Source organism: Anas acuta, chromosome Z (assembly GCF_963932015.1).
Source record: "Anas acuta chromosome Z, bAnaAcu1.1, whole genome shotgun sequence".
NCBI lineage: Eukaryota > Metazoa > Chordata > Aves > Anseriformes > Anatidae > Anas > Anas acuta.
The window spans coordinates 8141458-8159356 of record NC_089017.1 but is presented as its reverse complement, the minus strand read 5'-3'; the positions used below and the strand labels follow the sequence as shown (position 1 = coordinate 8159356).

The window sequence follows — 17899 nt, the reverse complement described above, 5'->3', positions numbered from 1 at the left end:
CTTCCCACTCCTTCTGGAAAGACATTAATTTCCATTAGATGGTATCTCTGCTAGCTGAAGTTGTTGCCAAATAGACCTTAACACCATCCCAAACCACTTCTGTGAGAAAAACAGTGGATTCTCTAGGACGACTGCAATGTAACAATGCTGTAATATCTTAGTCAATTGACTTCTATTGCTTCACATGGCACCATGATATTTCTGCATTTGGACCATGTAATTACACATCCAGAATGAAATGACTACTTCTCAGTTGTTGTATAAACTCAAATATAAATTTTTAATATTTTAATATTTTGCAGATATCAATATGAAGTTATATACCTGAATTTGACTGAAATTAAGTTTGATTAACTTTGATTCTTTTTATTTTTAATGTTCCTCTCTACCCACCCTTTCCTTTTTTCTGTGCTTTTTTTTTTTTTTTCTTGAAACTGTAAGCAGATATTTAAAATGAGGAAGCTTTACTATAGCCAGATCCTACTGTATATAATGGCCTGTAATTCCTAAGTTGCATATTATGTGTTTGTTTGTATTGAATTTGTGTGAAGATTCTATTAGAGAGCCTTTGAAATAAATCCCCCAATAAAAAGCAGTAATGTAAAACTATTTTTATTGAAAATACATCTACAAAGTAATGTTTCTCAATCCACTCTGGGTGCATACCAATGCAGAACCAATAAGGGATGGGAAAAGGAATCTTTCTATAATATCTGATTTCCAAAAGAAACAGTTAGTATAAAAGAAGATCACATACTTTGTGACACAATTCATTTTTCTCAGCTGATGTCATAGAAAGACAGCCATTTACATTAAACCTTTGCAATGTATTTCCAAACAGAATCTTAACAAAAGTTAAATTGTTATGCCATAAATTCTACAGTTAACATTTACACACATATTCTGAATACAGTAGCTATATAAAAATATCTCTAATTACATATCAGAAAATGTCTGAATTCTAGATTTGTGTTCTGTTAGAAAAAAATAAATCATACTTGCTTTCTTTCAGCCAGAGATTCATTTAGAGTTTTGCAGGTTTGACTGCTTGATAGTCTGGGTTAAACCCGGCTCACTTCAGTCACTGAAGTCTTCCTGCCCATGCTGTCTCGGCTACTCAACAGGAGAAGCTGGGCAGGAGTTTTCAGTCCTGAAAAAAAACAGTCTTGCCTTGTTACTTTAGACATGGAAAAAGATTTGCCTTCTGTCAAGATGCTGAAATATTCACTACAGTCAAGCACACTGTATTTATATTCTTTTAGTGACAAAAGGAACATACTATTTTTTTTTTTGATTAACAACTGTGACATTGCAAGGGAATCCTTCATTTGTATTTATTTATTTATTTTTAAACAGGGAAGGCAGAAAGAAGAGAAACTTATGTTTGAATACAAATGATTGCTCAACATTATTGTGCCTGTCAATTAATATTTCTTCATTCCTTCAACCACAAGTGTATTATTAAACTTTCCAGTTTAACCTCTATAATAATAGAAGATAAAAAGTAAAAAATATTTATAATTTACATTTCTAGAACAGGGCTTAATCAGAGAATAATGTTGAAATGAACTAACAGCCACTAGACTACAAGTGAATTATCCCCTTTTTTTTTCATTCTTTGTTTATCTGTTTCCTGAAAGAAACCTACAATATTGCGCTTTAAAATTCTTTCTAATTAAGTTTTCAGTATTTATTATAGTATTTACTATTTTGCATTTTATATATTTTTTTCCTAGAAAAATGTAAAAAAGCACCCATTAGTTTTGCTTTCTAAAGGGTTGTTTTTTTAAAAAATTATTTATTTATTTTTTATTTTTGAGATGCTGCCAATAAATGCACAAGGATTTTGAAAATTGTCATGTAGTTAGGAAGCATTCTCCATGCAAAAAAATGTAAATCCAACTAACAGCTTTATTGCTGTCAGTAGAGTGAGCAAGCGTTTGGAAATTTTCCAATCAGAAAGTCCCTTGTTGGCATCAGGGATTCAGATTTAGAATCCAGTCCCATTAGGATATGATCATCTCACCCTTCTGCACTTTCTGCAGAGGGATACCACTCCCTCATAGTCTTATTATTGCTTATTAAGGAGATTAATTGGCATACCCAGAGCATTATTATTATTATTATTATTATTAGTTTTTTTTTCCTCCACACATAGATGAAGATGCATTTCCAGTCCCAGAGTCAATACAGCCTAGGGCTTTGCTCCTACAAGCACTTACACACATCTATTGTTCAGCTGGGTCATGGTGTTGAAATTATGGGGGCAAATCCAGAGTGGAGGTACATACATAAATGTTGACAAGTCAGTGGGAGCTGACTAGGTGTCTGTCAAGATCAGCTGAGGACAATGCAAAAAACTGTGTCCAGATAAAATCACTTTCTCTGAAGTATTTCAAGTCAGCTGATAAAAGTGCTGATTGTGTTTGTTTGTTTTTTCTTTACTTACATCTCTCTTTTTTTAATCCTTTCAATTACAGTCCTTTTTATTGTCTTGCTAGTAATTGAACAAGGATGTAATGCTAGGACAAAAGAACATCAGATGAAAAAAACAAAAAATGTTGTTAATTTACTTAGCTGAATGCAGTTATTAAGTTAGAAGTATTGATTGTGTGCTTATAGATGTTAGGAATTTCACAACAGGTATTTAAAAAAATAAAACCATTTTCAGGCTCTGTTATCTGTTCTTACTTTCCAGTTCATAAAAAAAAAAAAAATCACATTTACAGGACCGAGTAACACACACACTGATTTATATTTTTATTTTTTAACTTAATTGATTATGATTTTTTTATCCCCAGTTATCACTTGTATAGCAGGACCAGTGTTGTTGCCTGTTATTTTGTTTTATTTTTTTAAGTGGGAAGACAACATATACCTTGATCACTGCTAATTTGGAATATATTTTCATTAATTCTTTCCAGTGCAAGCATAAAGGGAGATTACAGGGAATAAGTGGACTTGGTAAATTCATGAAATAAATGGCTGGAATAAGTGTGTATATTTCACACTTGTAGTGTTGGACTCTTGCCTTCTTTACCCTACATCTTGGTTTCACTATCTAATGGTTTCTCACTCTCATTTTCTTGTGAGATCAGCTGGTAAGGTTTCTTCATTTCATTTTCCTCTATCACAGAATTACCCATCTCAGCATCCCTGTTCTTCAGCTCATGCCGTGACAAGTGTTCAACAATTCCTGCTCCAATGGAGTCTCCCAAGACATTGGTGGTGGTACGGAGACGATCCCTAAGAAGAAATGGTAAATTAGCCTTGGCTTTACCACTTGTTCTGGGAAGCATGCAGACTAGTTTAAAAAACCTTTTCATAGCTACTTATTGATACAGTCATTTTAGGAATATACATTTAATGTAACTGTTAATGCCACGATTCCTTCTGCAGTAATAAACAATATACTAGGATTTGGGGGCACAAAATATGTAAATACCTCACAACAAGAAGAAACTGTGTGATGAGCATGACAAAAGGAGCATATGACAGATGCTTCTCAGAAGTATTTCTATACACTGTTGGTTTGTTTGATATCCTCTCAACATAGAAAGCCAATGAAAATGTATGTTATTGTCATTTCCCTCCTGACTATAAAGTATGGTCAGTAATTTAGTAATGAAATCCAGATGAAATGATTCAAAGTAAACTACAACTCATCCCTCTTAGAAAGCTCTGCCCAGAAGATGCAGGAGGCAGCTTGATGAGGAGTGAGTGGTACTGTTAATGGATGGGTGTCTACTCACTTGTGGCTGTGGCATGTGGTTAGATAATTATTGGAAGATATTAACATTCTGAAAAAAGACATAGGCAACTTCTTACAGGGATCATTTGGGAAGACTGAAGGGTAAAAGGCTCTGGAAAATGGGCAAATAGAGGTTGGAAGAAATTAGTTGTGATTTGGTTCTTTGATTTCTCTATGAGATTTCCCTATATACCTACAAGTGTAGCCATACTGCAAACAGAGGAATAGAAAAGCTGAAGGACTCTACGTTGTGGTTGCTGGGTAAGAATTACATGACTGTTTCATTTCTGTGTCTATGGGGAAGATGTAGATTCCTGGATTAGATAGACAACAGGTCTGTAATGAAATATGTCAGGTCTGAACCAGTCAGCTTTGAGCCTGATTGATGGAAAGGTTTTCATCAACTGCCCACAAAACAAAACAAAACAAAACAAAACAAAACAACAACAACAGAAAACTATAGCAATTCTTTTCTGGTTGAATTACAGCATATCTGAAAGTTCTAGTACAGTAAGGGTCCACGTAAGGATCCAAGTAAAGCTTTTGCACACAAGTGGAACCATCAATAAGTAACACCTCTTACCATCTGGTCTAAGAATATTCATTAATTGCAATAAACTGTGATTCTTTTCAGCATTTCTTTCCAAATACCTTCGACAGCAAAAGTACACCACTGGTTGCAGTGTTGTCAAAATATCCCTGGCTACTGTACATGTGGTTTAAGCTCTTAATGATGCTGGAAAAGTACTTACAAAAACCAGTCCACTGCAATGATAAGAGTGATATCATCTGTAGGCAAACCAACTGATGTAAGCACAATGACCATGGTGACCAGTCCAGCTTGAGGAATGCCTGCAGCCCCAATACTGGCAGCAGTAGCTGTGATGCTGAGAAAAGAGACCACAAGAAAAATTAATTGACTTTCATAGTAAACACCTTATCATCTGGCAAACATTAACAACACATATGAAGCAAGAATCCATTTACTCAGTAATAAAGAAAAAAATGACTCCATTCCCTAATCCAAGCACTTCACAGATGCAGGGCTTTGTGAATTTTAACCTAAAACATATACACTAAACCTTTATCCAGAACCATGGACACATGATTTTGTGACTGTAAATACCCTGGAAGATGCTAATGGATGGTCAAAAACATAGGTACATGCCACCACTTGCTGAACAAATGCACTCCAGCAGCTCAAACATGTTAAAAGTGAATTTGAGGAGATAATTTTGTCATGGAAGACCTAATGCAAAAAGTTTTTTTCTCTGTCTACCTCACTATAGAATCATAGAATCATAGAATGTCTCAGGTTGGAAGGGACATTAAAGATCATTGAACTCCAGCCCCCCTGCCATAGGTAGGGATGCCACCCACTAGATCAGGTTGGCCAAGGCCCCATCAAGGCTGGCCTTGAACACCTCCAGGGATGGGGCATCTACAGCTTCTCTGGGCAGCCAGTGTCAGTGCCTCACTACCCTTCTACAGTGAAGAATTTCCTCCTAATGTATAATCTAAATCTATCCTCTTTTAAGACCATTCCCCTCTGTCCTATCAATATACACCCGAGAAAAGACTCCTTCTCCAACTGTTTTATGAGACCTCTTTAAGTATGGAAATGCTGCAATGAGGTGTCCCCAGAGCCTTCACTTCTCCAGGCTGAACATCCCCAGGTCTCTCAGCTTTTCTTCACAGGAGGGGTGCTCCAGCCCTCTGAGCATCTTTATAGCCCTCCTCTGGACCTGCTGTAACAGGTTCATATCCTTCTTGTGCTGGGGGCCCCAAACCAGGATGCAGTAGTTTATGCTAAGTGAATTATAATCTGTCCTCTGGCTGTTGGCATTCAGCCATCAAAAAACAGAAAGCTGGCAGGAACCCTGAATCATACACTCTAGTAACTTGACATAAATATGCTTGTTCACACCTGGTTTAGGAAGAATTTGTTTTTTCAGGTGATTTGGCAGCGAGCAGCTCTAGTATTAATGAATGTGGAATTATTGCCTCAGAGTGTGGAGGCAGAGTTATGCCTTCTGTTGATGAATATTGAATTAAGCTGGTTTTTTGTTTGTTTATTTGTTTGTTTGTTTTTTTAAGGAGAAAAGCACTTCTGCTGGAAAATCTCCTACATTCCCCATTTACCACTATCTGAATGTTCAGTACTGAGTGATAAATACTTTTCTCTCCCTGTCCCTCCCTGTCCTAGTGTCCCTTTCTCCCCTTGTTGACATTTCTTTCTTTTGCATAGGTACCCATCACCCTTTTCTCTTAAATTGTTTGAGTTACATAATGACATTAATGCAGATCGGTTACATCAACTGCTATGTAGCATGTTTGTTGTTGTTGTTTGTTTTTCTGTTCTATTTCAAACATGAAGGCTTTTGTGCTTGAAAACATACTCATCTTCTCCACTTCTATCAGCTGAACTAATAAAAGGTATTTCTACTCTAAAAGGTATTTCTACTCCTTACACAAATTGCTCTACTTGTATCCTGAGGCCATGAAGACAAGAAAAACACCACCCCTCCTAGCCTTAGGTTAGCCATGGTACCATGCCACTGTGCTGCTCTTATGCTATGGTTTGATACATGCAAAGTAAACTATCCAGTTCTGATATTCAGTCCACAGCTCCCAGCAGCTGCATGAATTCTTAATAAAGAAATTTTTAATGACAAAAGAAATTAAAAAGTTATTAAATATTGTTCCTGTTGACTCAGTGTACTAAGTTCAGTGATAGATGTGTTATGCTCTAGTTTTTAAATTTTTACCTAATGGAGAATAAGTGCTGGGGGGGCTCTTCTGTGCAGAAGATGTAAATCATTATAGTTATTCAGCTACTGTAGCAGTTCTTGTTTTTAGCTCTAGATGCTTTTGTTTAATCCCTCATATAACGGCAAGAAGGAGTCATCACAAAGGTTCTTTTAGTAGATGTAGGTAGTAATGGCTTCTGTACCTGATTGTGATAATCTGCCCAAAGTTCAGATCAAAGTTGTTAACCTGTGCAATGAAAATTGCAGCCAAAGCCTCATATAGAGCAGTTCCATCCATATTAATTGTAGCACCAACAGGGAGAACAAATCTTGTAACTCGTTTGTCCACTCCATTTATTTCTTCTAGACATTTAAATGTAACAGGTAGTGTTGCAGAACTGAAACAAAAAGAAGATAACGCATGATACACTACTTGGTACACATTTTACAAAGAGGAGTGCAAAGTGTCTTATGTTATTATAACAAGAAAGATTGTTCTGATTGTCTTTGTTTTTATGTGATCTACCAGAATATCAAAAATAAATAAATAAATAAAGCCAAGGCCGAATTTAAACATTTCTAATAATGCAGATTCTCCTAATGTGTTTGGAAAGATTTTCCAGTCATTCATTATTGTTACTATGTAGTCTCTAGTCTGAATGTGTCTAACTTCAGCATTTGTCATCAGATTTTGTTATACTTTGGCATGCTAGGCAGAACTATCTATTTTAAAGTTCCCACTTCCCATTTTTGATGCCATGGAGTTATGACTGAACCACTCCTAAGCCTTGTTTTCCTGAAGTTATACAAATTCATCTATTCAAACCTTCACTAAACAGCATATTTTCTCCCTCTTTATTTAATGGCTCAATTGCAAGGGGCATTCTGATAGATGATTACACCACTTTACCAATTAATCTTTACACTCTGCTACATCCAAATAAATAGTCATCCCAGTTAAAGATCAATCTAACTGTACAATTTGCTTCCTCTACTACTGCCCATTCAGCCCACAGGTTGACAAATTACATTTCAGAGACACTGTCTCAGAAGGAAGGATAAGGTGGCTATTTTGTAAGAGTGGACAGGGCTCTTTGAAGATGTATAGCTACACCTGATTACACCAAAATAAAGAGTTTTTTCAAGACTCAGCAATTCAAATTACTCTGTTTCTGTGACATCTTCATTGCCAAGTACTTCACAGACTTTCATGTTTTTGTAAACTTTATCAATCCTGATAAAATAAAAATACTGATAAAGTATTAAGTAAAGAAGGGCTGTGGGAGGTTGTGCTAGAAAATGTCGTTGATGGCAATCAACTTACTGTTGAATTTTGAAGTTTTTAAATGCACTTGTAGTGTGCTCTCTTGATCCAGCATCAGTCTATGTTCTTACTTGGAATCTTGAGTAGCTCCAAGTTGAACATTTCACAGACATTGGAAAATATCCTCTTAAAACTATTAGTGTTACCCACCAAAGTTTTAGTATTGTAAAAATTAGATATTAATTTTATTTGGCACTATTTATTTTCTCTTAAACTGTGTCACTTGTCTTCAGTTGTATCATCTTCCTATTAAAATCATTATTAATACATTTACTTTTTAGGCATTCCACAGATTGCAAGGATTGACATCAAAATGCTAAATAAGAAACGTAGTAATCATCCCTCTTTACCCACTAAGATAAGGACATTGTTCCTTAAAAGCATTTTTGTTGATACAAAACTTAATCAGATTCTACATTAATAATCCTAGTAGTTTCTAATCCAGATCTTCAAAACAAACCCAAACTCTAGTGTCTTGAATTTATTTATGCAGAATGGCTGACCAAAAACATCTGTCTTTATGAGATACTTTAAAAATCTATTGAAGTGGAAGGTGCTTTATGAAAGGCCATATGGTATAGGAAACATTTGATCATAGCAATATTTCCTTTCATCATAGATGCAAACAGGGTTTTTATTCACATGAGGTTCCTCTGACCTCATCAACAGGTAACAACAGGGGCATTTCTGTTGCTTGTCGTACTATCCATCACTGGCTACCAGGATCTTTAGCACAGAATATCATGTGCCAAGAAGGACTCTCACACTCTCTCACACAATCCCTTCTGAGCCTTCCCCTTTGCTGTTTTGTTTTCCCATGCGCAAATGCAAAGCCTTGTTTGCCAGCTTCAGCATTTTGTTTACCAACTTGTTTACCAACAAGTGGTTACAAACTACCTACAAATCTCAAAGGCCAAGGCAATGTCACAAGGGTTCCAGCCATAGAGTATGCATTGCCAAACACGCCTATTTAATCTCTGTTCAAGCAGTCTCATTAAAAAATAAGGTTCAAGTCAGCATAATAATAACCACCTCTATCAGAGAGTAGTGGAACAGTAATAAAGTGCCCAGTATTGGAATATGAAGTTAACCAATTATATTAGACAAAATTGTTTCCGAAACCAATAATACTATAGAAAAAATATGGACTTAAAATGTGTTGTACCTGGAAGATGTTCCCAAAGCTGTGACTAGTGCCTGGATTAGGCCTCCAATAAATACCCAGGGGTTCTTACGAGTGATCAGGAAGTACAGAAGAGGTAAGACAATGACAGCATGAATAAGCAAACCAATGATAACTGTTACAGTATACATGGCAAGCTGACCACCAATCACACCCATATCTTCCATCTCAACAATTTTTCCAGCAATTAAGAAGAGGATTCCAAGTGGTGCATACCTGCAAATAAGAAATTATAATTGATATTGGACAAAAAACACTTCTTCAGCTATATCTTCGGTGTTTATATGAAAGCATGAATGTAGCATTTACTGGTAAGATGACTATAATTATTCAGAAGCAATCTGAGAGTTTAACTGTTTAACTCTAAACAGGTCAACTTAGATGAAACCACAGCAGTGAATATTTCTAATAGGCTCTGGTGAGAGGAATATAGGAAGAGGAGATGTATACTGCACCTTTCATACATGAAATCTTAAAGAACTGCTTAAAAAGCATGAAAATCACATAGCAAACCTGGGTTGGATAGACACCGGAAAAAAACTGCCATGTAAAGATGAGCCTATAGAAGAGCAGTCTCAATTCAAATTCTTCAGTAACTTTTTTAACTTGTAGGAAGATGATCTCCCTTTGTAATTCAAGTGTCATCTAAAAGCTAGTTTAGCCAATTCTGGTATAATTCTGCCTGTTTGAATGAAGGCGCATCCAACATCATTGCAGACTATGCCAAGTGCCCAGTTCTGTTCTCTCTCCACTGCTGTTTCCCATGTTACTGGGGAAAGAACTCACGCTTCCAATGATTTAAGTGGCTTCTGGCCATTCCTACTGGGGCACTGGATAACACTAGCATGGAGCTGTCTGTATGGCAGAGGTTATGGCTCTGTGGGGCCCTGACAGAGTAGTCTAATCTGCTTTTTCTTACCAAAAGACAGCTACAAATGAAGAAGGAGCTAGACATAAATCTCTTAAGGTCTTCAGAAACACAAATCTGTTACAGCTAGACTTTTATACAGCATCATTTCCATAAATGCTAACCCATCTTTTTACACTAAGTTATCAGAGCACACCATCATCTAGTGTATCTCAATTGCACTTTTAGCCATAAAATCCACGTACACATTTCTCAGATACTACTCAGTGCTTTATCATCTTAAGTTTGCCAGTAAATAATGAGAAACGTTTTTTTCTTTATATAGATTTTTAAGATAACTTTTACTTATATGTATATTTATTATTATTTAAATATTATAATAATATTTAATTCTTTATATACTATATATATTATTCTTTATATACTTATGTGAAAAAATATATAAGCATATTTATATACTTTTATAATTATATATACTTATATACTTTTTATTTTCGCATTTAATACCGCAAAATAAGTGTGTGTGTTAGGGCTCTGTGGTTTGGTTGTGTGTGTTTGTGTTTTGTTTTTTGGTTGTTATTTTTTCCGTAGTAAAGAAGGCACCAAGACATTCCAGACTATTTTCATAATTAACCTTCTACCTGACAAAAAGATGAAACTTCAGTGTTTAAAAGACTTTATACCTCGTATTTGAGGGAAAAGTTATTGGTTTTATTTATCTATTGAACACAACAATGAAGTAGCAAAAGTTATGTATGTTTGTGTGCAGTGCAGCTACAATGCAAGGACGTATTTACACACTACACAAGAACCAGGAACCAGTTGTGTTGGAAACTAAAGATAGCAAAGTCTTGCTGCATAGAAATGTGATTATGTGAGACATTTGTCGGTTTCCTTTAATGAAGTCTAAGTAGATTATAAGGACTCTGACAGCATGTTGTTTTGATTACTATCTTTATGAAGACATAGAATGGCTCTGTATAAGCCTGGCAAATTCTGCCATATATCCTGATTTTGCTCAGGGCCAAAAGCCAAGCACTCTGAAAGACCAGGCATTTTTTAACAAATTACTTATATATACAGAATTACAGTTCTTGGGTTCACTTACCAAAAAGGCTACAAGGAATTTAAAATCTTGTTGTCTGACTTTCTGCCAGACAGATTCTAGCTATTCAGTGCATGACTGTGGTGAAAAAAAAATAGTTAGTAACTTAATGCAGAATTTATCAGAGGCACTTACCACATGATTAGAGCTACCAATCTCATGATAGCCTCATTAAGGCTATCAAAGAAGTCTTTTAATGCCTGACCTTGCTCCTTCATGCTTCCGATCACTAAGCCAAAGCTAATTGAGAAAACCACCAAGCCAAGGGCATTCACTCCATTTACAGAACCCGGAACAGGAACCATTTCCTCTTTCATTTGGGTGAGAGTTTCCATTGCTTCAGACACATTGTTTATTATGGAAGCCACTGTGGATGTGTCATTGGGTGGAATATCTACTTTAAACATTCTCTTTTCATAGTTAGTTTTGAACTGGTAAAACAAAAAGAACAGAAATATGGAAATCATGTGAATTATAGCAAACAAAGTTAAAAAAATCACACATTAAATTACTACTATAGGACATTTGAATTCTTTGTGTAGTACTTGTTAGTAAAATGTACTGTGATGAAAACCTGACCTTCCTGAAAACAACAAAAATCTGTGTTGACTTCAAGAGCTAAATTTTCGCCCCTTTAGATTCCAGTATTTGCTCTCTCATAAGTATGTTGAAATCAAAGACATTTATCATGCTCATAAGCCCTGTGACAAAATTATTGATACTTAGTTTGCATTTTTATAAATTGTCATTTTTTCACCTATTTTTTTTTTAACTGTTAAATGAATATTTTTTTGTGTGTGCTGTTGGAATACGTTCATGTGCTCTGGAGTTTCCTTACTTTTTCTTCTTTTGAATTACAAAAAATATTAGATGGAATGCATGCTAAACATAACATACACTTTTTTTTTTTCCATATTTTATAACCTGAAATTAGGAATTTGCTATGGCAAAGCCATAGCAAAAATAGGAAAACTAATGTTTTCCCTGCTTTGCAGTAACAATTCATTAATATTTATTGTTTTTGTTGTTGTTGTTAAGGAAAGGGTTCTACTTTAAATGTTTCCATTATGGAATGGACAAATCAATTTCAAGATCTCAGTATGCTACTAAATCTCTTCTTTGACAAGCTGTATTCCACCAAATTATTTTTCAAGGAGAAATATGTGCCCGGAATACTTCTTTCAGGGTTCAAAAATCCCTTCAACCCTGCCCTAATTAAGTTTTTTTGAGCACAGAGAATACTGTATATCACTAGTAAAATGCTTTTAATATATCTCACGATGCTAAATATTGTTTTAAAGTAATGGAATGCAGGTGTCAAGATTATTTAGCAACTTGGATTTTTATTTCTTTAGTCCTGCCTACAAAACTGAAATATTTGGTCCAAGAGCTGTAGTATTATTAGTAACATTGAGAAACTATTGCATAATCGGAGAGTATTTGAGTGAAAGGGAGTTTATGGACTAAGGTGGACATGAATATCAACACCTAGAAACACCAACCTAAGTTTCTGTTATTTTCCATGCCTGAATAGTTTTGATGTACACTTACAACATATTTGCTGTGTCTAAAACCCAAAGGTTTTAAGTCTTTCCTAATTTCAGATAATTTTTTCTTACAGGAGATATATGGAAATATTCTGAATAAGATGTCATAAGATGTAAATCTCTATGGAGCTCAGATTTTCTTGAGTTTTAAATGAAAGTTTCCTAAAAGCTTTAAGTCTTGGTCTGCAGTTAGAAGAGGCAGCTGAATGGTTCAAACAGTTGGCTGGCACAGAAAAGCACAGCCCTACTCCCTCACCCACTCCATCCAATCTGTGATAATTTCTTCTCTGTGCCTGCTCAGGTTTGATCTCCCCATGAGCCAGTACTCTTTAAATTAGCAGAAAACTGATCAAGTAAAAAGATGGCCATTTTTTTGTACACACTATGGAGGTAAATCAGCTTGCTGAGAAATCAGATGCATGCCAGAAGTGGCAAAACACTGAGAGTGGGACTAAACAGCCAGGGAAGGAGGGCATGGGATTACCTCTTTAAGAGACAGAGAGGTATTAGAGTTGAAAATGAAATTACCTAGAAGTTAACAGCAAAGAGATTTTATTTCAGTCCTGACAGGAGTGTTTAAGTATTGCCTAATGCTATATATCTGATGCTTCTAATTATTATTTATTTTTTAAGTGTATGGATATGATGATTGTATTATATGTATATTTGTATTTCTTTATCACAGTATAAGCAAAATGAGGTAAAAATTCCTAAATGCAAATATCTGAAGTGTGTACTTATGCTGGACTTGTGGGCATGCAGATTAGAAAAACATGAAAAAGTAATCTCCTACTGAGGACTGGAAGTAAAGACTAATAGTATACAGTATTTCCTGTTTGCATTTTTTGTTGCTGTTTTTTTCCTCACTTTCTTTCTCTAGGCGCACAATAACTGACTTCTGCCTGATTCTCCTCCATTGTCTTTAGATTCTTCTCTCATTTCTATATGAGTAGGTATATGAGTACGTTAAAAGAAACACATTATATGGCTGCTAGACAGTGTTAGATATGTGCTGGCTGCTGACTGTTGGAACAGGTTAGGAGTGAAGTCATAAACTGCTTTTCTTTCAGTGTTACCACAGTCTTTGTTTCTGCAAGGCATTCCCCCCATGCTGTGTCCCCTATGTTGGAGCTACTAGACTCAAAAATTAGGATTGGGGCCTGAGAATGACTTGGGCAGCAAATACAATCACGTGAAGTTTCTGATCTTTGAAAACACAGTTAGAGATCATCTTAGGTTGCAATAGGCGTATTCCTTTATTATTATTATTATTATTATTATTATTATTATTATTATTATTATTATTATTATTATTATTATTATTATTATTATTATTATTATTATTATTATTATTATTTAACTTTATCTTAATTATTTCCTGATGATTATGGAATTCTTTCCCAATGGGAGGATGTATTTCATTGTGAGTTAGGTAGCTCTTTAGGTGTATAATATGGATTGTAGGACCTCTCAGTGTATTCTGTTTCCATTTCAGCTACTACTGTGCACTCTGTGTACTGGTGCACACAGCAGTAAACCTGTTCTGTTGACTCACTCTGTTGGTCAGAGTTAAGTATTCAGAAATGTTAGCTTTAGCCTAGAGAGAACAGTCTTTCTAGAATCCTTTCCAGTGTGGAGAACAGTGGAGCAAGAGTTTATTTAGAATGGCACATTCTAAATGGCATATTTTTATTCAAAATTGGAATCTGAGCAACAGAAGTAGAGCTTTATTTGCTTTTATTACTTTGTTCACTTTTTTTTTTTTAACTTTATTATTTACTTTTATTACTATTTTATTACTATTATTTTTATTTTACTTTATTTACTTTATTCTTATTACTTTATTTGCTGTGAGACAGTCACTTGAGCTGGTGATTCTTCCATTATTGATAAATGAGGGTAAGGATAAATTTGTGGATGTATCTGCCTTCCTATACACAACATTGTCTATCAAAAGTCATGAGAAGATTCCTGGTGAAACAAAAGAAATTAAGAAAAAAACAAATACAGGAACTGCCAAGGAGATACCTACCAAGGAAAAAGTGTAGGTTGAGGTTTATTCTTGTTAGTGATTTTTCAGATGGCACAAAATACTTGAATGCTTGATGACTACAAAATCATTTTTCTGTATGTGGAATGGTGAAAAGCCAACTTTTTATAGAAAGTGATGGGGCTAAAGAGCACTTTCAAGAAGATAGAAGATATCAAAGATTTTGAACTAGGTGAGTAATAGCAGAGCTGATGATTACCACTTTGTCGAGAAACTGGTGACAAACATAAATTTGTGAGTTTTCGAGATCCCTATTTTCAGGGAGATCTCTACTGTATTTTGCTGGGAATCGGTTATCCAAGATCCTGGGACATCTAAGGAAAACTACTTAATTCTCCTAGATTATTTTTTTAGCTCAAACTGAGATTTTAATGGCACACTACAATTCTGCATATCCTCATTCTTTTCCATCATTCAATAATGGGTGAAATGAGATAAAATTGCTCACATAAAGCGCTCAGTAGGCACAACTATACAGGGCTAAACAACATCTTGGTGGTGCTGTCATTTGTGAGGTTGATTGGCACATTTTATCTCCAGGCAGAAACATTTCTGCCTTGTAAGACTTCAGATGCAAAATACTCACAATTTTTCCATTAATTCATGTATAGAGAGCAAACTAGGAGAGAGGCAAATACTATTTAATACATGTTAGTACTAATAGTTTTATATGAACAACCTTATCTGTAAGTGAACTATAAAAATTTATATCACTGATCTGATGCCAGGTTAAAATATATCTCAACCAGCCAAAACTATCACGAGGAATAGACAGTATATACTAGTACTGATGTCAGGATGTGCAATTTACAATTCCAACCCCCCTGGTAAGTATGAGTTAGGGAAATAATATTAATGAAAAACAGAAAAAAAAAAAAAAAAAAAAAAAACAACAACAAAAAAAAACACTAAAAACACAGTTACTTGATGCACCTTTTAAGTTCTTTAAGCTTTGGCTCACACCCAGTTCCACCTGTGTTGTGAATACAACACAATAACCCTCCTCAAATTTGTAGACTGATTATTCTCCTGATGTTCCAAGTTCGTTTTTTGTTCTTTTGTCTTTTTATGTATTCCCAGAGTACAGTACAAAGAATGACCAGTTATAAAGTGCTTTCTGCCTAACAAGCAGACTGCTCGGCCACATGATAGATAACTTTGAATTTAGCAAAGAAAGAGAAATTAAAAGCTAGTGGCTAGAACTGAAAGATATATCCAATTATTTATTAACATATCCTCTAACTGGGGGTGAATATAGGTGTATGGAGAAGATTTTGAACAAAGTTAACAAAGTTTAGTTGTTTAGTTGCATATTTATCTGCAGTTAGTCTTTTCAGATTCTCCTGACACTGATAAAAATCACAACCCCTGAATAGTGAAGGTAGCAGCATATGTCATATGGAAATGACTAGCACGACAATAGTGGTGAAAAATTGGTGTGTGGTGAGAAAGAAAGAGAAAAACCTTCCAGTGCATTCTAATTCACATATCTGTCATGAAAGAAGCTTCCTTTTGGAAAAGGCAGAATGTGAGCATCTAATATATCAATAGATGTGATTTGAATGTGGAGAGTGTATGCCAGTGATGGTTTCCATGTGTGCAAAGCTGTTGATCAGTATTATGCATCTGAGTTCAGAGAACTATGAGTATTCTGTGTATGAGACAGTTAACGTGGTGTTGCAGAAGCAGATTAGTGACAAATGGATAACCATCCTTCATAAATCTTTTAAGATACTTAAGAAAAATCTGATATGAGCTTTTGGAAAGAAAGTTTGGAGTCAGATGTACAAAGGTATCTGGATACCTATGAATCACAGACATACTTGTTTCTCCTGTAAAATGATTTATTGTAACATACCTAATACAACAAAAAATCCAGGTTTTGCTACCTGATTGAGAAGACAATTCTACCAGTATGACTGATGTTTCAGTAAGCATGTCTGCTGATGAAAGGCAGAAGAAATTTTCATTAAACAGTTCCTGTTTATTGAACTGGTTTTAGGTTTTAAGCCATTTCTAGCCTTTAAGCTGAAATTAAGCCTTAAGCTTTTAGCCTGTAAGCTGTGAAGTGTATGAGAAATACAATATATGTAGTATAAACAGAATCTACAGGACATCTTTAACTAACAACTTAGCTTTATGACTGCTAGTCACTGTGCTGAGTTTCCTGCTGCTGTAGGAAATTTTATTGAATGATTGTTATTTTTATTTTTCAAGCGATATATTAAAATTGTTGAGCTAGTTCATTCCCACTACTCCTAATTTGAGATTTTTCCAGCACTTCACATTTAAGGTAATCAAAGGTAAAAATCTTACACTAATTCCCAGTTTTAATTCAGTCATAGTAATTTCCTTGCCCATCTCTGCAATGGCCAATTCACTTCGTTATTGTGCCTTATACTCTTTCTTAGGGTTACACTGTGCTAGGGCATACTGACTTATTTTGCTTTTGTTGGATATCTCAGTACCAGGTGTTTCAACTTTCAAGTAAAGTAAAGTTGTATATTTCAAACTGTAAATTTACTGTGTAAGTGTGTAAGTGAATTTCATTTGTAATTTTCAAGTTGTAAATTTCACTATGTGTATCTTGTGGCAAGGTCATTCATAAAAACATCAACACACCCAGAATCTCAATTCAGCAGCTTCCATAAGTTTGGAAGCTGGGCCTCCCCTCCCCAAATTTTGTAGTTCTTAAAATAATCTTATCCCTTGCTAAACTATTTCACTTCCCTCTTAATATTAAAAACTGTGTTCTACAGAAGTCCAGAGAGATTAGAGTTCTTGCACTTCTGTTGCACCCTGCCCCCCCCAAGAAAGAGAAAGAGAGAAAGAAAGAGAGAAAGAGAGAAAGAAAGAGAGAAAGAGAGAAAAAGAGAAAGAGAGAAAGAGAGAGAAAGAGAGAGAGAAAGAAAGAGAGAAAGAGAGAGAGAAAGAGAGAAAGAGAGAGAGAGAGAGAGAGAGAGAGAGAGAGAGAGAGAGAGAGAGAGAGAGAGAGAGAAAGAAAGAAAGAAAGAAAGAAAGAAAGAAAGAAAGAAAGAAAGAAAGAAAGAAAGAAAGAAAGAAAGAAAGAAAGAAAGAAAGAAAGAAAGAATGAATTACTCTTTTTTGGTTTGTTTTGTTTTTGCCCTATGTATTTTTTATTTTCATTTATTACTAAATCTTTTCTCTTTCCTTCAAGGTAGCCGTAGCCTTCAGTAAAACTTAGATCAGGCTAGTGGATTATCAACAGCTAAAATCAAATCCTAAATATTTTTGCAGTTGCAACTCAAAAGGCTGTATAATTGCTTTCACTGGTTACAGATAATAACTCCTGTACTTGAC

At 35.0% G+C, this 17899-nt stretch overlaps 1 protein-coding gene across 1 annotated transcript in view; it reads right to left on the bottom strand.

Annotated features, from left to right (window-relative positions):
* Window positions 1-596: 596 nt before the first annotated feature.
* The window catches only part of SLC1A3 (solute carrier family 1 member 3), a 64318-nt gene continuing 47015 nt past the window's right edge, over window positions 597-17899 (bottom strand). The window contains exons 6-10 of the mRNA XM_068667098.1: window positions 11117-11412; window positions 8991-9224; window positions 6705-6899; window positions 4504-4638; window positions 597-3246 (exon numbers count right to left, since the gene is read on the bottom strand). Of these exons, the coding sequence (XP_068523199.1) occupies window positions 3042-3246; window positions 4504-4638; window positions 6705-6899; window positions 8991-9224; window positions 11117-11412 (1065 nt within the window). The 3' untranslated portion in view covers window positions 597-3041. The remainder of the gene's footprint in view (window positions 3247-4503; window positions 4639-6704; window positions 6900-8990; window positions 9225-11116; window positions 11413-17899) is intronic.